The sequence below is a fragment of the Polistes fuscatus genome, unplaced genomic scaffold, assembly GCF_010416935.1.
Source record: "Polistes fuscatus isolate 324 unplaced genomic scaffold, CU_Pfus_HIC Scaffold5, whole genome shotgun sequence".
Classification (NCBI taxonomy): Eukaryota; Metazoa; Arthropoda; class Insecta; order Hymenoptera; family Vespidae; genus Polistes; species Polistes fuscatus.
Window position 1 is genome coordinate 11517252 of NW_025113129.1, and position 22698 is coordinate 11539949.

The following is a 22698-nucleotide window of genomic DNA, read 5'->3' on the forward strand; positions in this document are numbered from 1 at the left end:
TTGTTTTAATGTTCTTGCGCAGTGATGACTTCGAAGAGGTGGGGTAAAATTTTCATCTAATAAAACATCAAATCGAAGTTTTTTCATATTCGAAATATATTAATAGATATGTAATAATTATTCTAATATTATTTAAACATTACATATACTTTATTAAAACAATTGGAAAATAATTATTCGAAGTTTACCTATTCGCAGGAAAGAATTTCGATGTTCATTCTCTGGAATACGAAATGATACTGTTTCACGTTAAAAATAAATGCAAAGAATTTGTGATGCATTTGCTACAATTAAAGGAAATTAATTATATGAACTTATTTTCACATTTTAGCACACTTAACCACTTCTGAAATTATATCCTCGTATTTTTGAAAATTTTCTGTAGATTCACAAACTTATTATATATCGATAAAATAGGTTCCTTTTTTGCACTTGTAGTTCATATTTTATTCGTACCTGTCGCTGAAATCACATAGAATCCGAACAAAAGGTAATGACAAACCTTTATAGTATTGTGTGCATTTTGAAGCAACATCATTGGCTAACATGTCAAATTAAGAAACTCGCTAGATGATCACTTGAGATATTCGAGTTGGTGAATTAGTAATTTAATAGGCCAAGGGTAAATGAAACTGTATTGCGGGCAGTGACCAAAAGATTTGAAAAGAAAGATTTAACGATGTGCATTTGTTAAATGCAATTGAAATATTCATTTGAATCAATTTTGCTCTTTTTTTTTGCAGCAAAATGCCCGATAAAATTACCATCGATGATGTATGTACCATTAATTTGTTATATTATATATGAATTTGTTAATTATGTCATTTTTTATATATATTTTCATCCACAGTTTCCCATTTTCAAGTCAAAACATGTTTATATCAAGGATAAAAATGCTACAATGAATACGATTAATATTATGTTACAGGATGGACCAGACCATTTGCAGGTACATTTGTACAATTATTTTCATTTATAACAAATTTGAAATTACGTATCCATATGAATAAAAATTGATGATTATTTGACAGGTTGTTACAGATTTTGACTTAACATTAACCAAACAACATGTTGATGGCAAACTGGTGCTCAGTAGCTTTGGTAATTTATATTTTATATTAAGATTTATTAATTTTCTTTCATATGACATTTTATAACATATGTTCGATGCTTCGATTTAATTAGTATAATTCTTCTATTAGCATATATTGTATTGCAATTAATATTTTCAATTTCAGGTTTGTTTGGAAAATGTAATCAATTACCATCCTCATATACGAATGAGTCCAAACGATTGTATCAAAAATACAGACCTATAGAAATAGATCCAAATTTAGCTTTAGAAGAAAAAATAGAAGCTATGAGCGATTGGATGGCTTCTGCTGAAAAATTATTAAAAGGAATAGAATTTGATCCTAAAGAATTATCCGAAGTGGTACAAAAATATGGTACACCTTTACGTGATGGTACCAAAGAACTTTTGGAAAAATTAAATGAAGCAAACATACCAGTTCTTGTATTCAGTGCTGGCTTAGGGGATGCTGTAGAAGCAGTTTTAAAATGTCACAAAGTTTTGTTTAATAATGTTAAAATTATATCGAATTTTCTTAAATATAATGGTAACCAAATAGACGGATTTAAAAATAAAAAATTAATACATGTTTTTAATAAAAATGAGCATGCTCTGGAGCAAGATTATTTTAAAGTCATTGAAGGAAGACGACATGTATTATTAATGGGTGATACTACTGGAGACGCAAATATGGTAGATGGTATGGATGACACAGTTGCAGTTTTAAAAATTGGATTTTTGTATGACAAAGTAAGATTCTTTCTGATTAACTTATACTTTAAATATATTTGGAAATTTATAAATATTTTAATATTATTTTATAGGCAGAGGAAAATCTACATAATTATATGAACGAGTTTGATATCGTATTAGTAGATGATCAAACGATGCAAGTAGCAACAGAAATATTAAGAACTATATTAAAATAATTGTATTAAGATTTAGAAATTATTTATAACTTATTTCAACGAACAATATTTAACACGAGATAAATGATAAGTTAAGCTAACAGTGTATAAAAGCTTTTATATTAAGTGTGTTCTATGCTGAACTCTAAATCTAAATATTTATTTATCAAATACTTTGTTATATATATTTTAATGTATTTATGTTAAAATAGAGATTTTCTACACTTGAAAACTATTATATATTTACGCTGACTTACCAGTTCACAAAAATAGAGCCGATTTCCTTAAAAATTAACGATATTCCATTTTGATAAATCTTCAATTTCACTGCCTCCGAATATTGTGTAGTTTTTTTAATTGTATGTGAAGTGTTATATTAAGTTCTGATATGATGTGAACTGTTAAATATATCTTAGAATTCATAATTTTTAAAAAATTTATATTCCTTTAACTCCCTAATATTGTATTTTTACATATGAACTGATCATTTTTAATAAATTTCAAAAACATTTAAAATACATTAATTTCGTATAATATTGATAACACTAAATATTAAATTAATGAAAAGGAAAAAAAATTTTTGATAAGACAGAATTTGTTACTAAATATTTATATTTGTATTAAATCACTATACGTATATTTTTATATCATCATTAAATCACTATTTCACAGCTTCATATTCCCATTTAAACAAAAACTTAGCGGTATTACATATTAAGCTGCCATAAAATATTAAAACTGTATTCGTATCTTCATCTTAACTACACTTTTCTAGTCAGCAAATTTTCATACTATGTATTGGTGTATGAAATAGATTATTTACTTGTTCTTTGACTTATCATTAATGCAAAAGATGATTTAACAAATCTATTCAATTTATAGTCAAGCCTAGGTGTTCCATTGATCACATTATATAGATACACATATTTTTATTATTGTTTGATTTGTCTTGAAGCTAAAAGATATCCTATAAAATGTGTGTTATGTAAATCTAGATCTCAAATTCAACAATAGAAAAATAATCACCGCAACCATATGTATTTTCTTGATATTACGAAATTTAATTTATACAATTCTTTGTGAATGTTCATTTGTAGCTACCTCATATAATGCAGAGTATTTCATTAAACTGTAGTTGCAGCAACAAGTTTGATACGATAAACCATTAATACAAGTTAAAGATACATTAATTATTGTATCATTCTTAGTTTTATCTCTGTTAGAGGAAGCATTAACAATGTTGATGCAATGCAATGTGCGATTGTATGAATTTTGTGATGTTTCATTACATAATAGTGCAATTATTGATATTCTTATGAAATATAAGAAAAAAATGCACCAAAGATTTCAAGGTAATAGAATAATTGAAATGCTTACAAGTCAAGTTCATTATGAAAATATAGATTCCATCGATGTTTCGCACCCTTACACTTATAATTTACTAGATCACATTATGCATTTCATATTTAGATAACTAATCTTTTAAAAGCTTAACAATCAATCCTGATTAGAAGTCTGATTATGCTTGAATACGAATGAGCTACTGCATACTTCTCAACAATTGGGGATTATGCAAGAAATCAAAAGTAAATTAGAATCTGTAGGATTTATGCTTACTTTTTCAAAATTATAAATTATCTACATGTGAATATACTTTTTAATAAAAATAAAAATTACATAGGAAGTAATGAAAAAATATAGATAACATTATGATAGTCCCCTATTGTTTATGTTTACCATAACTGCATACACTTTTCCTACCATGTCTCGACTACTTTAACATGACGTAGATCTACGTCTACATAATTAAATTGTATTTCCATGTTATTTATATGCTTGATTTGAGTTTACTCAGGCCACAAAATAATAAGAATATTATATATTCCTACAAAATAATACATACATGATAGTTTACAAGAGATCATGTTGGTATTGCATTTCTATTACAGGAATAAAACTTATTCTTTTCTTCCAGCTCAAATATAATACTTGATTTATAACAAGGAAGTATCATATAAAGGATACTCACAATTAAAATATTTCACTGTTATTCTTATCAATTAGCACAGGCGCATATATATCATATACAATAGTAAATATAATTAGCCTTTAATCGAGTAGTCTTTCCATAATCAAGCATTTGTATGTAATGATAAAATTAGCAATTCTTCAAGTCACTTTGCTTAGCCTGTTAGTTTAATCGGATTTCCGATCAACTACTCCAGTATATTTTTTGCGATATTAGGTAGTAGGATGATACGAACTAATGAGAGCAGCATCTACCGGTTCCATGCATGACGGACAAGTGAGTGAACGAAGTAACCAATCGTCGATACACACTGCATGATAAGTATGCATACAAGGTAGATAGCGTACTTCTTCTCCTATCATAAGCTCCATCATGCATATCACACATTCTCCTTTCTTCGTACCATCATATTGCCGCATGGGCAAATGTTGTATAAGTCCTATACGCTTTGCAATTCGTACCTGCTGCTCTTCTTCGCTTATACTACCAGGTGTAACGCCAAGTCCTAAATTAACCCCAACTCCTATTCCACGAGAGACATTTAAATTAGATTGTAAACGATGTTCTCTTGTTGCTGTCGCAGGATAATAAGATCCCATAATTTCCTAAAAAAATAATTATATTTTTAGTTTAACCAAATATTTACTAATATTAAAGTAAAATATACTACATGTACAATAATTTGCAATTAAAAATTTCATTACTCAAAAGTATAGCAACTTTGACTTTTGTTAAAAAATAAAAAAAGTAAGAAAATAGAAAAAGAAAATAAAAAATAACAAAAATAAAAATAAGAAATATAGAGATGTCTCTTAGAGATGAAAATAATAAATGTAGAAATTTAATAATAATTAACATCTTCTTCTAAACTTGTGAAATGTCAAACAATTTGAATAAAATAATATTCGATAGATTTAATAATAAAATAAAGTTACATTATAAGGTATCTGAGATCCAAGTACTTCTTGCGAAGAACTTCCGATCATCGAAGGATCGGGATTGCTGCTGAGTAAAGTGGTATTGTCCTGTTGAGTGCCTCCCGCGCGTTTCAGACAATTTCCCATTTTGATGTGCAATCAAGTTCCTATCAACGATTCCTCCTTTATCACGGCTTCTCATTCGACTTAGTCCGATGCCGTATTAGAAAACAGTTAACAAAGCAATATGAGACGTACCAAACGCAGTCCTCATTTTTTTTTACAAGAGCATAACTTTCTTTAGTTACTTGTCACAAGACTAAACTCAATCGCACGATGAATATAACAAATCGTCTCGTTTTGACAAGATACACCACACGAATTGTTATGACCAGAACATCTCCTGTCATATACTCATACAACTAACAGCTGAGTGGTCTCACGCACACATTCAAAGAGGTAGACAAACAGGCTATGGAAGTTAGTTACAAATTGGAGAAAAAATATTTGACATCGAGGTACAATGTTTTTTACTCTGTTAATATTTCTTCGTCGTAGGAACAGTTTGTCCATCTGATTGGACGAAGGCATTATCTTATTGGCTATGCATAGTGCTGCATAAAAGAACTTAACAGGCGTCTTTCTATTGGTCCTCGTCTAGCAGCCATGTTGATCATTGGACTGCGTAATATTTTGAAATTGAACTTTTGAATGGCATCGTATTTATTTACAAAATAAATTAAAATAAATTTGTTTATACGTAAGATTCAATGTATTATATAATTAAATCGATTAAATCAATTATCAGCGAACTTATATTCGTTTAATTAAATATATTATTATGTTGTAGATATAAAATATATTTCTTTGTAATATTAACAACTATAATCTACAACTATAAATTGCAATTATAATCTTATTCAGAAAATATTAAATTAAAAATAATCTCGATATGTATCGCGATTTATGATTAAAATTAAGCGAAAAATATTACGTATCTTGTTAACTTATATATACATTATGTACATGGAGCGTAAATTTAAATAGAGCGATTAAAAAGTTTTCCAAGAAAAGTTCGTCACAATAATTGCGAAAACTTCTAAGATGAATGAATTTTTTTAATTATTAGCGATTATTCTATATCCTTAGAAGTAGCACGAGAATAATTTTATTCTACGCATATTAATAATGTTATCTAATTTCTAATGAAGAATAAACATTTGAATTAGCGATAAGAAGAAAAACGTAATGGTAGTTACAAATAAATTAATATCTAATTTAATTATAAGTATCTACTACGAGAGATAATTGAGCCGTTTATTTTGAAAGTGATCTAAATATATTTATTTTTTTCCACAAAGTGTTTTTTATGACAGCTAACTTCCGATTATTCATATAATTCTTTTATATAATTTTCGATTATTCATATAATTCTTAAATATAATTTTCGATTATTCATATAATTCTTAAATAACAAATTTCATCATATATTTATCGGAAATATATATCAAAATTAATCTAATGAATTATAAAGCCATGAAGTAAATATTTTATACTTGGCCATTCCGACAAACAGATCGAGACAAAAAGAAAATGAAAAGAGATAAGAAAAAATATAAAATATCTTAATTAGATTTTATCCAAAGACATTTTTTATTTTCTTCATCTAATCGTTATTGATAGTGGATCGAAGAAAGCTCATGGAATCGAATAATTCTTAGTTTTCGAGTTTATTAAAATAAATGAAAGATCTTCTACTTATCTTATCGATAGAAGACTTTTGACCTCGTATAGTCACGAAAAACCCGAAGACCTTTGGCACCGATCTTCTCCCCCTAAGCATATATGTTATTGGAGGACGACGACGTCTATTCGAACTGCGGACACGGTCGTGACAGGAAGTACTTATTTAACCGATACTACCGTGTGTACTCGTGTATACGTTTAATCAAGTAAGCTCTGTGCTAGAGCTTAGCTTTGCACCCCACAATCGGTCCTCACTTTGACTTATTCGTTGTTCGAACTCTCTGGTATCTTCCTGGCTAACGTATACGAACGTGCTTTAATCCAACCATCCATCGTCTACACACAAAATACAAATTTGTTAATTACCAACAAATTTTTCCTCGTCCCGGATAGTATTATCCGAAAGAAGAACGATTTTGCGTTTTAAGCCGATAGATCTTTTATCTATGTGTTATATGTAATTAAGAGTGCAACTTAGTGTCAATAACGATAAAGGGATGAGTGTGCATATGGGGGAATGTAGAGGACGGTTATAATACAAAGACAGTGACCTTGGTAATCGACGATAGTAAAAGAGAAAGAAAGAGAAAGTGAAAAAAAGATAAGATGCTGTACAATCGACAAATCTTCTTTTGGAGGATGGACAAACTTCTTTGTTTGTTTGTTCTCGTTGAAATTGTCCGAGGAGGTAACGTAAAATATTTCGATTATGATTCCGACTGCATTAATTTACAATTAGATTATAAATCGTATAATAATTAGCAAAGCGTATGATTACAATTTGTTTTTAACTCTTCTTTTCAGAATTTATTAAAGATCCAACATTATGTAGTCGCACGAGATGCAAGGGTAAGCACGAGTAATATTGATATTTAAATTTGTTCATTTATAAACCGTTGAAACAATCTATATGATTTTATTAATTTGCTCTACTTTTTATTTCTTTTTTTTTTTTGGAGTTAACCGATCTGGCAAATAAATGGCTGATATGTATTTATGTAGAAATCATATAGGCCGGAATATTATCGATATAATATTATAATTATAAAATCTTCGCGTTGCAGTACCATTCGAGCGGAAATTCAAGTATGAAGAAGGTGTCTCGTATCAGTATCAATATTCAGTTGATGTAAGCACGAATCTCGGTAAAGTCGGAACATTAGCATCGAATGGAAGAGAATCGAAAAATGAAACGAAGTTGAACATAGATGCTTCGTTGATCGTTCATTTCACGTCGCCATGCGAGGGTGCATTGAAATTTCAAAATGTTAGCCTAAGCCATGATCGGGATCGTTACAATGCCGAATTTCCTGATCGTGCTGGAGCAGAATTCAAGGCCAACTTGGAACGTTTTACTTTGAGATTTGCTTTTGATGATGGTAGAATAAACGAGGTCTGCCCGGACAGTCGTGAAACGGTTTGGGCATTGAACTTGAAACGCGGTGTCCTTTCTATGCTGCAGAATACTATGAAAAGATTCGACGTTGATCATCGTGTTGACGAACTCGACGTTAATGGAATATGCGAGACCAATTACCAACTGTACGAAGCAAGAAAGACTCAATTGATTATCAAAAGAACGAAGAACCTAGCTGACTGTCAATTCAGTGCAAAGCATCTCTCAGTAATGCAATCTAACTATTATAAAAATACCCGATCAACTACGAAAACATCTAAACGATCTCTGTTGAAATCCTCTACCGAATGCGAAATAACAGTCGATCATAATGTATACGATAGGGTTGTCTGTAAAGATACACATCAACTTCGACCATTATCAAACGATAACTCTGCTGGTGCTAGAACCGAAAGTATCGCTATTCTTCAGCTTGTAGAGGAAACCAAAGAAGAATTGTACGACGACGAAGAATCGAAAGAAGATGATGAAAATACTGGCAAGGATATTGCTATTAGAACGAATTTACTTTACGATCATGAGAAAGTATCTAAAACGATACACGGGGAGTTAAGAACGTCCCGAGATTTGTTGAAAATTTTATGCAGAAATGGCGCTAATTCTGATGAAATTCAACATAGATTTTCCGAAACGTTTATCGCGTTCGTCCAATCGGCTCGTCTTCTCGATTATCCTTATTTGTCACAATTGTTCGCTAGAGCAAATGGGATATGTAAAACTGGAAAGTAAGTTATCAACGTTATTAACATTTTTATATTGTTTTTATATGCATATTAATTATTGTATCGCTTTTTATTCTACAAGAAAACAAATAGTCGATGCATTACCGTATATGGGTAGCAACGCTGCAGTTAACGTTATGAAGGATTTAATAATAAAAAAATATGTTAATGAAGAAACCACAGCCAATTGGATCACGATATTTGGTCTAATACCAAGACCAAATTATGGAACTATACGAGCACTTGCACCACTCTTGGATTTTCAACATCAAATGCCTAATACTCAATTTATCTTAAGTTATTCTTCCGTTATTCATACGTTTTGCAAATCTACTACTGCGGATTGTACTAATCTCGAATATATTACCAAATTTATGTCTTATCTTAAGCAAAAGATCAATAAGGGTTGTGCTCTTCGCTATCATTCGTTAGCAGAAGTTAAAGAAGTAAGTATTATCGAGTTATTGTTAACGTAAATGATCTACCATTATCATTTTACTTTATATTATAGACGTTGGAAGCTTTGAAAGCAGTTGAAAATATGGGATTGGAAAGCGATGATTTGTTGGAAAAATTAAAAGTTTGTATAGACAACACGGGTGGTTTCGTAACGATGGAAGTGCAGGTTGCAGCAATAAATGCACATCGTAGATTACCTTCCTGCGAAGAAACTCGCGATCGTTACTTCCTAAATTATTATCGTAATTTTACACTTGACTCTGAATTACGTATAGCATCGTATTTACAAGTAATGCGTTGTCCTGATTACAACGTTATAAAAACAATCAAGCATGCTCTTAGAGTTGAAGAAGTTAATCAAGGTAATAAATGTAACATAATCATTATAATCAACGTGAGATAATATTCATTAATTAATAATTGTTAATATTTATCTCGTTTAATTTTGATATAGTTGGATCCTTCGTATGGAGTCATTTAACCAATCTTTATAGTTCGTCGTCACCAACACGAGTTGAAATACAAAGTCTTCTAACCGATAGAGATCTTGGTACTAAGTTTAACAGCGACGTTAGAAAATTTTCACGTAATTATGAAGGCTCGTTCTTCTCCGAAGAATATAATTTTGGTGCCAATCATCAGAGTAATTTGATATTCTCACCAAAATCGTACATACCACGTACTGCTAGTTTCAACATGAGCATAGATTTACTCGGCGAGTCTGTTAATTTATTCGAAGTTTCAATGAGAATGGAGGGTCTTGAATATTATGCCGAAAATTTCTTCGGGCCCGACGGACCGTACAGCAACGAAAAAGTATCTAATCATTTCAAGAATTTGATGAGGAATTTTAGGTCCGCGCCTAAAAGGGAGGATCAATGGTCGCAAGTTAAAAGATTACCTAATATCATTGATAATAACTTCAACGATCCAAAAATCAGTTTAGGGTATAAGGTATATAAATCAATCTCGATGTTATTTAATATTAACAATTATTTATTTATACGTTATATACGTTAACACAGATTTTTGGGAATGAATTAAAATATACGATGTTAAATGGTGACAAAGAAATCAAGGAAGCTTTAGCTAGTTTAAATCCATGGGAAAAAGTAAGAAAAATCTTATCAGGCCAAGAAATTTATTACGATAACACAGTGATGTTCCTTGATTCTACATATGTAGTACCAACAACGTCTGGTTTACCCATACGTTTAGATCTTGCTGGTTCAGCCGCTTGCAAATTTAAATTGGCTGGCTTTTTAAACATTAGTCGTTCGATGAATACCAAGTTAGAACTTATAGGAAATTTTACTCCCAGGTATGAAACTAATTCAAATGGAAAATTCAATATTTAATAATACACAATCTAACGTGAGATATTAATTAATATAATATAAATTTACATGGATTTGTATTTGCAGCGTAAGCGTCGATATCGTTGGCACTATGATGGTAGATGCATTTTATAAAAATGCTGGAATTAAATTACGTACGAATATTTACTCGTCCGGTGCCGTACAAATGCATTTTAATTTAGACGGAATACGTTTGGTGCAATTGAATCTTGGCTTACCGAACAATAAAATAGAAATTTTCTCCATCATTACGCACGTTTTCTTGGTAGAAACTAATGGGGCAGAAAGCGAGGAAACGCAATTAGGTATTTTAAAAACTGATCGACAATCGACTTCATCGAAAGATTTAATGTTACCGGAAAGAGTTATTAGCAATACTACGTGCACTTGGCAAACACTCGATCGACTTATCGGTCTTAAAATGTGCGTTGATTATCAGTTTCCCAATGTAACAAAGGATCCTAATGCACCGTATTTCCTTTTGAATGGCCCAACGCTTTTTAAAGTTTCGGTAATCAAGGCTGATCCTACTGCTAAGAGTTATTTGTTAGAATACAAATGGACACGAACAGAGGTTGGTCACACTTTTCATGATTATTATTAATACAAAATATATTATAACTTATAATCGATATTAATTATGATTTCGGTTTTTGATCGCAGAAACAAAGCGTATTCAAAGTGGCATTTGATACACCCGAATCACAAGTGAAAAGAGAATTGAGTGCTACTGTAACGTTCGATTTAAATAATCATAATGTCACTGTTGTATTGCACTCAGTTGGAAATTCTTTGATAGCAAAAGGTTCGTTATAGTTTTGTGATATTTTATTTACGTGTATTACTCGAACAAATATATTACAATTAAATTGGGAAATGTGTTATAGGTACGTATAAGAGAACGGAAAATGAAGCGTTTATAGAAGTAGGTTTCGATGTAAATGGAACTAAACATTTGGATGCTTACACTGGATATACAACGAAGAAATTCGCTTATGGTTATATCTATAATCCAAAATTCTATTTGGATATTAACAGTGAACGAGTAGCAGCTGTATCAGGTATGTGCATCTCTCGTGTGCTATTTTTTCAATACTGATATATTTCGAATTGAATTTTGTAGAAACTGTTTTTCAGGTGCAGTAAGAAACACGCAGAAAAATAATTTGTCTCAATGCGACATCGAATTAACATTCCAAACGAAAAAAGTTTGGAGCAAATTGGTAGGGTATATTGTGAAGAGGAACGTTAGTTTGGCTGGTGATTTCCAATTGGATTATCAACTTCAAAAAATGCCAAAGAAAGAGACGTTGCATTTAGAAATTATGTTATCCAATCGATCCTCGAAAAACTTGGCACACAGATCAGCTAATTTGAAATTACATTCCACCGCATATCCACAATTGAACACAGTGATAACAGCGTGGTATCAACAAGCATTAGGACACTTGGAGTTACATGCCGAAGTTAACTCGAGCCCACACCTTCGAGATGAAAGACATAAGCTTGTCGCACAGCTTGTAATATCTTATTCAAAAATGTATTTCCAAAATCAAGGAACTAAAGTCAGTGCATTAATTGCCATTACAAAACCTATACAAAATCTTGATATTAAAATAGGAGTGAATCATTACGCTGTCGGTATAGAATCTAAGACTAGCCTTCTTATAGGATACGCTCCAGGTTTGTTAATATTTTTAATTGATTATAATATCATAGATAATCGAGTAACATGTATATTAGATTAATTTATCAAATTTTTATATCGATCCTTTAGAGAAAGAAATTACTTTGATGGTGAGTACGAGAATGCCACGTGGTCTGATGTTCGCCATAGAAGGTCGCGTTGTTCTGACGATTCCTAATTACAATTCAACGGTTATAAACATTCGAATAACAGAAAGATCGAAACGAGAATATGAATTGGATTTCGCAGGAACTTGGTTTTCCGGTCACTATATAACTGCTCTTGGAATTTATATAGATCGATCGGGACCAGCTTCGATAAGTCATAGTTTAAAGCTTATATTAAAATCTTCAAGTTTTGCAAATGATATTATTATTAATAGTAAACTGTATCACAATACCAACGATCTGGGAATTAATATTTATATCGAACAACAAGATATGGACAAATATGCATTTATTCTGAATCATACGATGTTATCGCTTAGACAATTCTCAACTTACATTGAAGGTAGATATAAAAGTAACGTCTATTCCATTTCGAGTAATGTTGATACAGAAAGAGAGATCAAAGTAGAAATCCATCTTGACAAATGGCGTGACGTACATTTAACTTTAACCGGTATCAATGAAGAGAATGACAAAAAATATAATATCGAATTAAAATGGGATGCCAACAGAGATCCTGCATCAAAATTCACATTGGGCTTGATACTGAATAAATATTATGAACCGGCATTATCGTCCGATAGTTTACCCGAACAAAAATTAAGTGCAACTGTACATTTGAATTATCCTGGTAGATCAATTAACGGACTTTGTTTGTTAACTATACAAGATCAATATAATTATATAGTAAATGGAATAATCCAATGGAATCCAGACAATACGATTCACCTTTACATAGGTATTGGTTATAACTTTCAAACCTGGATAAAATCATTTAAATTTGAATCCCAATTATTAACTCCTTTTGATCAATGGAAGAAAACCGCGTTGAATGCTAAGTAAGTGGAAAAGATAATATGAGATTGTTTTATTTTTCTTTTTTTCTTTTTTCTATTAATAATATATAATTATCGTAAAAAAAAGTTTTAGTTTATATTCTAACGTATATCGCTTTCAGTTATTTGCAAGAAGAGAATAAAATAATAGCAAGCGGTAGCGCTCATTGGAATGATACAGAACACGTTATGGGTGATTTTTACGTTAACGCTGAAGAATCTAACGGTATCAGCGAATGGGTTGGCAATTGCGGATTAAGAAGTACGATTCATTCTATCACGTGGGTAACCACTAACGTTACGCACAAAATTCTTCATTCACGGACAGCTGATACTCGTATATTAATCAAATACCATCCGGATAAAGTAATCGATGCATGGAGTATTTGGCAATTGGATGCAGAATCCTGGGCCTCATTTAATTTGTCTGGAAATCTACACTTTGAGTTACCCTTGGCTAGTTATAAAAAATGCGATATAAAGTGTCAATTGCAAGTAAAGCCCAATCGTACCTTATTGGGTCAAATTATTATGGATTTGGATAAACGAAAATACGTTGGAAATTTGCGCGGAGATTTTTATCGCATAAAAGAATCAGATTTTCAATTTCTTTTGACAACACCGATAGAGAAATATTCTTACATTTCTGCGAAATTTGGTTTGTCAGAAAGTAAGAGACACATAGTAGCTGAAATAAGTAATCCAAACAACACCTTGGGTTTTGAAGCTATTTGCCAATTATTTACGCCAACTTACGATTTCAACGTAATGTTATCACTGAATACACCAATAGACGTTCTTCAGAGATCACTGTTAGTTGCTAAACTTAACAAAGAGGAAGCTGATTTTAGAGTTGCATATAACAATATGATGGCCGGATTTCGGGGTGCTTGGTGTTACAAAAATATTACTGACTTTCATTATTCATATAAACTCTTCACACCTTTATACGGTCTTCAGGAAACCGGTATTACCGCTAAATTGCAAATACTTCATCCGGAATTATATAAAACTAAACAACAAAGTTTTCTATTGGATACGGAATTCTCAGTCAATTTGGCAGAGATTAAACTCGGATTACTTGCTAATGTTGGACCTAAACCAGCTCCAGTTCGTATTCCTATCAAAATGGAAACTAAAACCAATGTAGAAGAAGATTCTTTGATAAAAAACGAAGATGATGAAGATGAAGAAGAAGAAGAAGAAGATGACGAGGATAATTTCTATTACAAAGGCCACTTTACAGTAAGAATTATCATATGTAATAATTATAAATAATATATTATATATAAAGAGAATAATAATATAAAATTTAGAATAATTATAATCAACAAATGTTAATGGTAATACAGATATGGCCAATTATAATGGATCCTATAAAATTACAATTGGACATTGACGCAGAAGGATACGATTATAAAATGTATGGTTTGGTGATCGTTCCACCGAGAAAGATTACCTTTCATGATTATTTCTTGCTAGAGGATATGTTTCATATTAGAAATGAACTAAATATAAACACTCCTTTTAATGCAGCTCAAGAGATCACATCGTCGTATCTTTTTAAAGTAGATATGGAAACATCAATGTATTTAATGCTGATGAACGTTAATGTCAAAAATAATGATACATGGGTGAAGGTACGTTAATATCAATAATTATCATTAATAAATATCATTTATCATTTGTATAATAAATAAATGTTATATCATTTAGAGCGGATTAAATCTAAATTATACGTATCAAGAAGAAGAGGATGATTGGAAAACACATATGTTAAAGTTTAATGTAACGACGCCATTACAATTCTTTAAATTGATCGATTCAAGAGTCGTCGTTAATATAAATGAAAATTTGTACAAAACGAATATTAATCTTCGTACGGAAAATAGTACCATTGATTTCTTAGGATCCTTTGAGGTAAGAACTAATGTAACAATTTTTTTGTTTAATTTGTGCATCTAAATATATGGATACCTTCTAAACAAAAATATATATTTATAACAAAAAATATACTTAATATTTGAAAAATATAATTTTGTTGTTTATAAACAGGCGAAAAATTCATTTATGGATACAACGCTAATCCTCCGTGTTGATAGTCCGATATTGGTAATACCAAAAACTAAATTAATGCTTAAGAAAAATTTTATCGATAAAGAAAAGCAATTTGAGTTTGGTACTGTGATAGATGATCCTATGCGAAGATCAGTAAGTATAAATATTGAAAATATAATTCGCAATATTATCGACAAGCACAATAAATTAATAATTTTAATATTTATTTAGTCAAAAGTTCAAGTATATTGGCAAGTGGAAGATAGAAATTACAAAAAAGTATTCGTATCGATAGAAACTTGGATCGAATTGTTAAAAAAATTACAAGTCGATGTATTGTACGTTAATCAAATTAATTCAAACGATACATTAAATTTGAACGTTAACTTAACGCACAATACCAATCGAGAATTTAGATTTGTTAGTAATTACAACCAAGGTATTGTCAAAGCTGATATATACACACCTTTAGTTTCTCAAAAGCATTTACGATTTGATGGTAATGTGATAAAGAAAAACAATAGCTTATACACCTTACAAGGAAAATTGATAAATCTTGAAGATTCGAAAGTACACGATGTTTTAATGAATATGATCGTACAAAGAAATACATTGTCGAGGGTTGATCTAAATTTGCGACCACAAGAAGATACCACAAACATTAACGATATTAATTTGACGTTAATACGTAAAACATACGAACTAAATATTATTGCCGATGGTAGATATTTCAATTCTTCAATCGGTATGAATGTAATTAACGCTTTGAATTGGGACATTAGAGCACGAGGTAATGACAAACAAGATAATACTAAATACGAATTGACGACATTTATGAACGTTCAAGTGAACGGTAATACAACATTATACGTACACGGTTCGACACCTTGGAAAGAAATAAAAAGTTTGACGTTAGACGGAAATTTATTTTTGACCGACAACAGTGGCGACGTTAAAGTTAATCATCATTTAAACGACGATCATTATTATGCGGCATTGCAATGGAAATTGTTGTATATGATAGATATGTTTGGAAAAATCGTAGCGGGATACGAAATAAATGGTCACGATACTAAAGACGTAAATACTAAAATATTTTTCAAAAATCCCGATAAATCATTCCGTAATTTCGATATTGGATTTGACATAGATATCGATCACGAAAAATGGAAATTTGGTAGCAATGCTAGCATTGGTTTTCGTAATCATGAAAATATTGATGCCGTATTCGCTTTAAGATTCCCACCACCGAATAACGACGATCATCGTTTCTTGTTGAGTTATCATGCTAATAAAGGCATTCAAGATATGTCTTACGTAATAGGATACAATGCTCTTCGAAGCAAGACCAATTATGCATCTGACGGTTCGGTTTGTATAAATTATTTCGTTACTTATTTAATGTTATCCTTTATATGCACGCGTAGATTATTAATAAATAATTATTTATCACGCAAACAGATACGAGTAGCAGCTCAAGACATTGACGGACATTTGCGGCTAACCTGGGGATTGTTACCTCATCAAACAGCTAATAATTTGTTCAATGTTACATTCGATAAGAAAGAAATCGAATTGAAATATTCACTCTTTACCCCGAAATATCTGCAGGAAGAAACACTTGTAATTTTGTTTAATTACGATGCCAACTCGGATCGGTACAATTTAATCGACGTTAATTTGTTTTTACCTGCGAGGAAGCGTATCGGTACGGCAAAAATATCCTTTGAAAGTTTGACGAATGTCAATGGCACTATCAATACCACCACGCCATTACTCAATGTTTCTTACGTCGGTTGCAACTTTGTCGTTCTAACGACTTTGTAAGTATAAATCATTAGAAAATATTATTGAATTATTATTAGAATAAAGATTCATTGTTTTATCATTTTTCAGAAAACAGAACAAGAGGTTTATCGAATTTTTCTGGCCCAATAATACCGCTATTTTCAATTCAGATTACTCGTATCAAAGTGTGAAACTTGATTCCACTTTGGACGGCATCTTTCAATTAGAAATTCCTTTAAGTACACGTCATGTTGTTCATTTAACTTATGGTTACAAGAAACGTCCTCAGATTACAAACGGATATTCCACGTTGACGTACAATCAACAAAAAATATTCCATGCGGATTATAATTCTAAGAGCCAATCTAGAGCAGGCTTCGAGAAAGATAATATTCAGATAAATATAGAGAATTCCTATAAACCGATAGGTATTATTTATGTAAATCAATATGAATATAGCGGAGGAAACGAAGGGACGAATTATCCAACTGTAGAGATCAAACATGTTAACGTTTATCAATTAAATAACATTTCGGCATTTAATATTTCGGGCGAATCTAGGATTAGAACGACTCATACTGGTCAAGATATACATTTAAAAGCCATGCACTTGAACCATACGATTCAATTAAAGACCAATTACAAAATATTATCGGGAGAATTCGATCAATATACTTGGTTAAGTTTAGCTAAGGACGCCTGGATATCGTATCACGTTAACATTCTTAATAAAACAACCGAAGAAATGGACAATCAATTTATAATTATCGATTTGGCATATCCCCGAAGAAATTTTACGTTAGATGGTTCTTATAAAATCACCAGCGAAGAAATCAACTCCGAAGCTAAACTCGAATGGGATCGAGATAAGGAACGAACTCGTACGTTAGGTGCTGCTTTCGATTGGAGAAAAATCACATCTAACAAAATGCTTACACACCAAGAAGCTGTTCTAAGCTTCAGGCATCCGAGTTTTGCCAAAAAAGTAACTTTCAAGGGTGAACTTTCGAGAAAAGATATTAGAGATTTATTGAACTTGACATTTGTCGCAGACTATTCTATAAATCCGGATAAATTATTAGAATTAGCTGTAATGGTAAAAGACGAGAGTGAATTACCAAACGATAGGAAATACGTCTACAGTATATCAGGGAAACATCCAAAAACTGAATTAGATCTCAATATCGAAGGTTTCTTTTACAAACACAAATATGTTTACTTAGAAACGGAAAATCACGGTAAATATAAACGTTATTTTACACCGGAAGAAACAGGACAATTAAGCGGTCGTCTCGATATCGATCGAAAGGAAGTCCTATTCCGTCGTGAAGATAACGATAATGTGAAATATTTCCAAGTGAGATATTATCCTAAATATCCGGAATACGTCATCAACGGTAGTATTATAAATACACCCGATCTCAATGCTACAGGATTTTTCTTCTTCGATCCAAAAGATAAATTTACTTGGATGATGGTCAATTATACACCTGGTAAGTTAAAAGACAACATTTTATTAAATCGCTCGTTTTAATGAAATATCATCATTTATTGTTACCTCAGATGCTGTACAAAGTTTAAGAATGTACGGAAAAATACCGGATGCTCGTAATGCTGTTTTCGATATATGGAGAACTTACGATGACGATTTCAACGTGTACGATGTTACTTTTTATTTGAAATTAAATCATTCGAGACTAGTTACTTCAACTTTAAAATGGAGGCCCGAACTCAAAAGTGATATAACGGTAAACATCTTAACTAACTTTTACGTAACATAATTCAAATAAAATTTTATAATTAAATTGCATACTCTTATATACATGTATATATATTTTTAGAACATTTTTAAAACTACGCTCTCAGAAATGTACGAAAATATTTGCGAAGATATCGAGATCTGGAAACAATACATTAAATCCGAAAGTATAGTTATCATTGATCAGATGTGGGAAGATTCTCATGAAGAACTCCAAGAATTTCTTGACGATTGGAAGTAAGTAAAAAAAAAAAAAACATATATTTCATTAGTTAATTAATAACTCGAAATACGTAATTACAAAAATTGAAATATTGTTACAGTAACTTGAAACAACTCGAGACAGATTTCGAAGATTTGAAAGTATATCTTAACGAATCGTACAATACTAATGAATTTTACGTAAAAGATATCGTTACTTTTGCTGTATACATCATAGACGAATTATCCTTACGCAGTCACATAAAATCATTGCCAAACTTTTTAAATGAAATTTGGGAAATAATGGGTGAATCTGGCGAAGCTATAAGGAACTCTTTATTATGGATTATTGAAACAATGAAAAGAGCATATAACAAAATCACCGAAATAATCAGTACCATACTTAGAGGTGATTCATTGTCACGAGTGGCCGATATTGTTGAAAAATTAATAGAAAAATATGACATGATTATCAAAGATGTTCACGTATCCTTCATCAGATATGTAGAAAATCTTTGGGATAATATATCGTCGTCGATTTCCCAACAGTGGTACAAATTCTTAAGAAACGTGGAACCGTTATTCATTCAGTTGTTACATTACCTTGAAACTATGGCCTGGAAAGTTAGCAAAGAGGTCGTTGACTTCCTTTACAATCGCAAAAACGAGATCATTTCTTCGCCGTATTTCGATAGATTTTCTAACTTAACTCAAGACATTGATAAATTTTACAAAGATATCAAAGGAAATGATATAATTACCAACATAGAGAAATATTCCGGCTTGGTGATACAATTTTTAAAAGAACGTTATTTCGCTTTTGTACCTTTTGGTAAAGAATTGAAGGACGTTATCGATGAAATTACAGTCGAATTAAAGGAATTGAAAAAATTACCATCCGTTCATTATGCATTAGATAAAATGCAACAAGTATACGATAAAGTTAATTACTTTTACAATTATTTAGAAATTCGAGTTAAGATAGAAAATGTTATTAGATTTGCTCATGCCAAGTTGATCGATATAAGCCAGTCTGCTCTTCAAGCTGAAAGTCGTTACAGAGAAGCCAAGACAAAGTTTCTCTTTGATCCGAATCAAGGCCTAATGTGTCTCGAACAAAAACTTCCTATGTCATGGCATGCTTTTAATCAAACACCTGAATTCCATGAGATTTCGGAATACAGAATGATCACTGATATTGGATCCTATTTTGTAACATCCAATACTACATTCTGGAGTCTTTATTATCAATATAAGCCGTATACCGAGCCTTCGAATTGGTTACCACCGTTCAAAGGTAAATTTCTTCATTAATATCTACATCAAATATATTTCATTTATTTTTTAATTTTATATTTTTTCAGCGCAAGCAATGATAATCGGATCGCGACACTTCAAGACCTTCGATGGATTGCATTTTGATCTATTTGGCTCTTGCACCTATTTGCTTGCTCATGATTTCGTTAGAAATACCTTTGCTATTCTTATTAAGTACAATCAAGAATCCGATAAATTGACTCATCGTATCGTCGTATTGATTGGCAAAAATGAAATAGAGATAGACATTTTCAACGATGTCAGTTATAAACTTTTATATACAATTTTTTTTTTTTATCGATTATAGTAAAACTTAATAACTTTGTCTCATATTGCAGGTGGTAAGATTGAATTCAAATGCATCCTTGGAGTCGAAGAGTAATCTTCCTCTTCCGATAGAATTAGACAATGGTACGACGTACGTGTATCAACAGGAGAACATAGTAACGATTGAACGTAAAAAAGACCAATTACGATTAGAATGTAATCTTAAATTCGACTTGTGTACGGTTGAATTATCTGGATGGTATTACGGAAAAACAGCGGGTCTTCTTGGTACAATGAATAACGAAAAGATAGACGATTCAATTATGTCGTCAGGTATAATGACTAAGGACATAAATAGTTTTGCTCAAAGCTGGTCTGTCGAAAATAGTTGTAAGAAAAACATACATTCTGCGAAAAACAATAGAGAGACAAACGAACGGGTCACATTATTTTGTAAAGAACTTTTCGTCAATCAAACTTCGGAATTTAGTACGTGCTTTGCTGTTCTCGATCCGAAAGAATACGCTAGGATGTGTTTGAGTAGTATTACAGAATCCGAGGCATGTACAATTGCTATAGCGTATATGCAAGTATGCGTTTTTCATGACACGTATTTGAGAATTCCTGACAGATGTACGACTTGTACTATGATAAACGATACTCAAATAGCCGAAGGTGAATTTAGAAAATTAGAAGGAGATAATATACCAAAGTCAACGGACGTAGTCTTTATTGTAGAGGCAAAAGAATGTAATCGTAATATCAGACAAAATCGTAGTATCGAACAACTGGTAAATCAATTGAACAAAGAACTCAACGACAAAGGATTACTTTCGAATCGTTGGTCACTCGTTAGTTTTGGTGGCCATGGAGTTCACGATCAGCCAAGGAGCGTTATTCTTGACGGACAAGTTTTTACTAAAAATGTAATGCGTTTTATCGATTACTTCGACCACATACCAGTTGGCGATGGTAATCAAGATATATTCGCGGCTATCGGTTTTGCTTCGCAACTAGTATTTAGAGCTGGAGTTTCAAAAACTTTCATCTTGTTACCATGTTCCCATTGTGAGCCGGAAAATCAAACGGTATGTATGAAATAAACATTTTCATTTGTATTTTTATTTAATTTCAAATGAAATATCCTATTGTTCTGTTTTTTAGTTGGATTACGCTATAGTACATCAAGTATTGCTAGAACACGATATTGTATTACACATATTGATGGACGGCGATTTCGAATTTGAAAAAGAAAAACTTAATAAAATCTTTTATGGATTCGATGCGAGAAAATCGTATACAAAAAAAGATTCGAGAATTTTTACAGGCGAAACAGATTTAAGGAAGCAAGTGAAATCGATGAAAAATGTCTTAGGATATTGTACGCCACTTTCCTTAGAGACTAATGGAACTATATTTAGTGGAGATAAATTACGTTTTGATAAACTTGTTTCAATCAAAAAGTTTGTTACCGTATTTTCTAAAAGAATAGCACTAACTGCTGTTCCACGGCCATGCCAACACTGCGAATGTACGGCCGATAATAATGGAATTACCAAAACGGAATGTATGCCCTGTGTTTTTCCAACACCTGTTACAGTAGATAACGTGAGTATTTGACACCTTATATTCTATCAACTAATGCACAAAATTTTAAATGTTCATTTTCATTTAACAGGAAACTTTTAACTTTAATGAGACACTGTCAGCTATGCAGCCGTTTGATTTAGATTACAGTCAAATAGATATAGAAGATGATTGAAGAAATGTGAAGTGAAAATGAAAATAAGTTAAGTAAAGCTTATTCTTTAAATAATATGAGATAGTTATCATTTTGTATGTAATTATATTTATTCTTATAACATTGTAAAAAAGAAACTAAGAATTTTATTATAATAAATTTATACTTACCTTTGATGTATTAATATGTAGAACACGATGACATTATCGCACTGGTAAGTGATTAAAGTATTTCGATGAATTGACGTGG

The 22698-nt window shown here is 31.3% G+C and overlaps 3 protein-coding genes across 4 annotated transcripts; 2 read left to right on the top strand and 1 right to left on the bottom strand.

The window, feature by feature from the left end:
• Positions 1–250: 250 nt before the first annotated feature.
• LOC122522146 (7-methylguanosine phosphate-specific 5'-nucleotidase) lies at positions 251–2212 on the top strand. The gene is made up of 5 exons (XM_043642959.1): positions 251–774; positions 851–949; positions 1032–1101; positions 1239–1822; positions 1897–2212. Exons 1-5 carry the CDS (start codon positions 748–750, stop codon positions 1999–2001), a joined length of 885 nt encoding a protein of 294 aa, XP_043498894.1. The 5' UTR covers positions 251–747; the 3' UTR covers positions 2002–2212.
• Positions 2213–3686: 1474 nt separating this feature from the next.
• Positions 3687–5613, bottom strand: LOC122522147 (RING finger protein 11). Of its 2 annotated transcripts, XM_043642961.1 has the most exons (3): positions 5185–5613; positions 4945–5093; positions 3687–4614 (listed from the first exon to the last, which is right to left on the bottom strand). In XM_043642961.1, exons 2-3 carry the CDS (start codon positions 5071–5073, stop codon positions 4222–4224), a joined length of 522 nt encoding a protein of 173 aa, XP_043498896.1. In that variant the 5' UTR covers positions 5074–5093; positions 5185–5613; the 3' UTR covers positions 3687–4221. The 2 variants fall into 2 exon arrangements, with proteins under 2 accessions (XP_043498896.1, XP_043498895.1); XM_043642960.1 differs by having other exon boundaries at positions 4945–5607.
• Positions 5614–6762: 1149 nt separating this feature from the next.
• LOC122522319 lies at positions 6763–22689 on the top strand. Its single transcript, XM_043643318.1, has 26 exons — positions 6763–7360; positions 7477–7521; positions 7737–8814; positions 8894–9257; positions 9323–9632; positions 9725–10224; positions 10296–10591; positions 10695–11202; positions 11292–11433; positions 11516–11689; positions 11766–12311; positions 12406–13321; positions 13441–14563; positions 14671–14958; positions 15035–15238; positions 15374–15529; positions 15608–16747; positions 16838–17199; positions 17273–18657; positions 18728–18912; positions 19006–19160; positions 19247–20421; positions 20489–20700; positions 20780–21796; positions 21873–22316; positions 22387–22689. Exons 1-26 carry the CDS (start codon positions 7279–7281, stop codon positions 22468–22470), a joined length of 12891 nt encoding a protein of 4296 aa, XP_043499253.1. The 5' UTR covers positions 6763–7278; the 3' UTR covers positions 22471–22689.
• Positions 22690–22698: the final 9 nt, after the last annotated feature.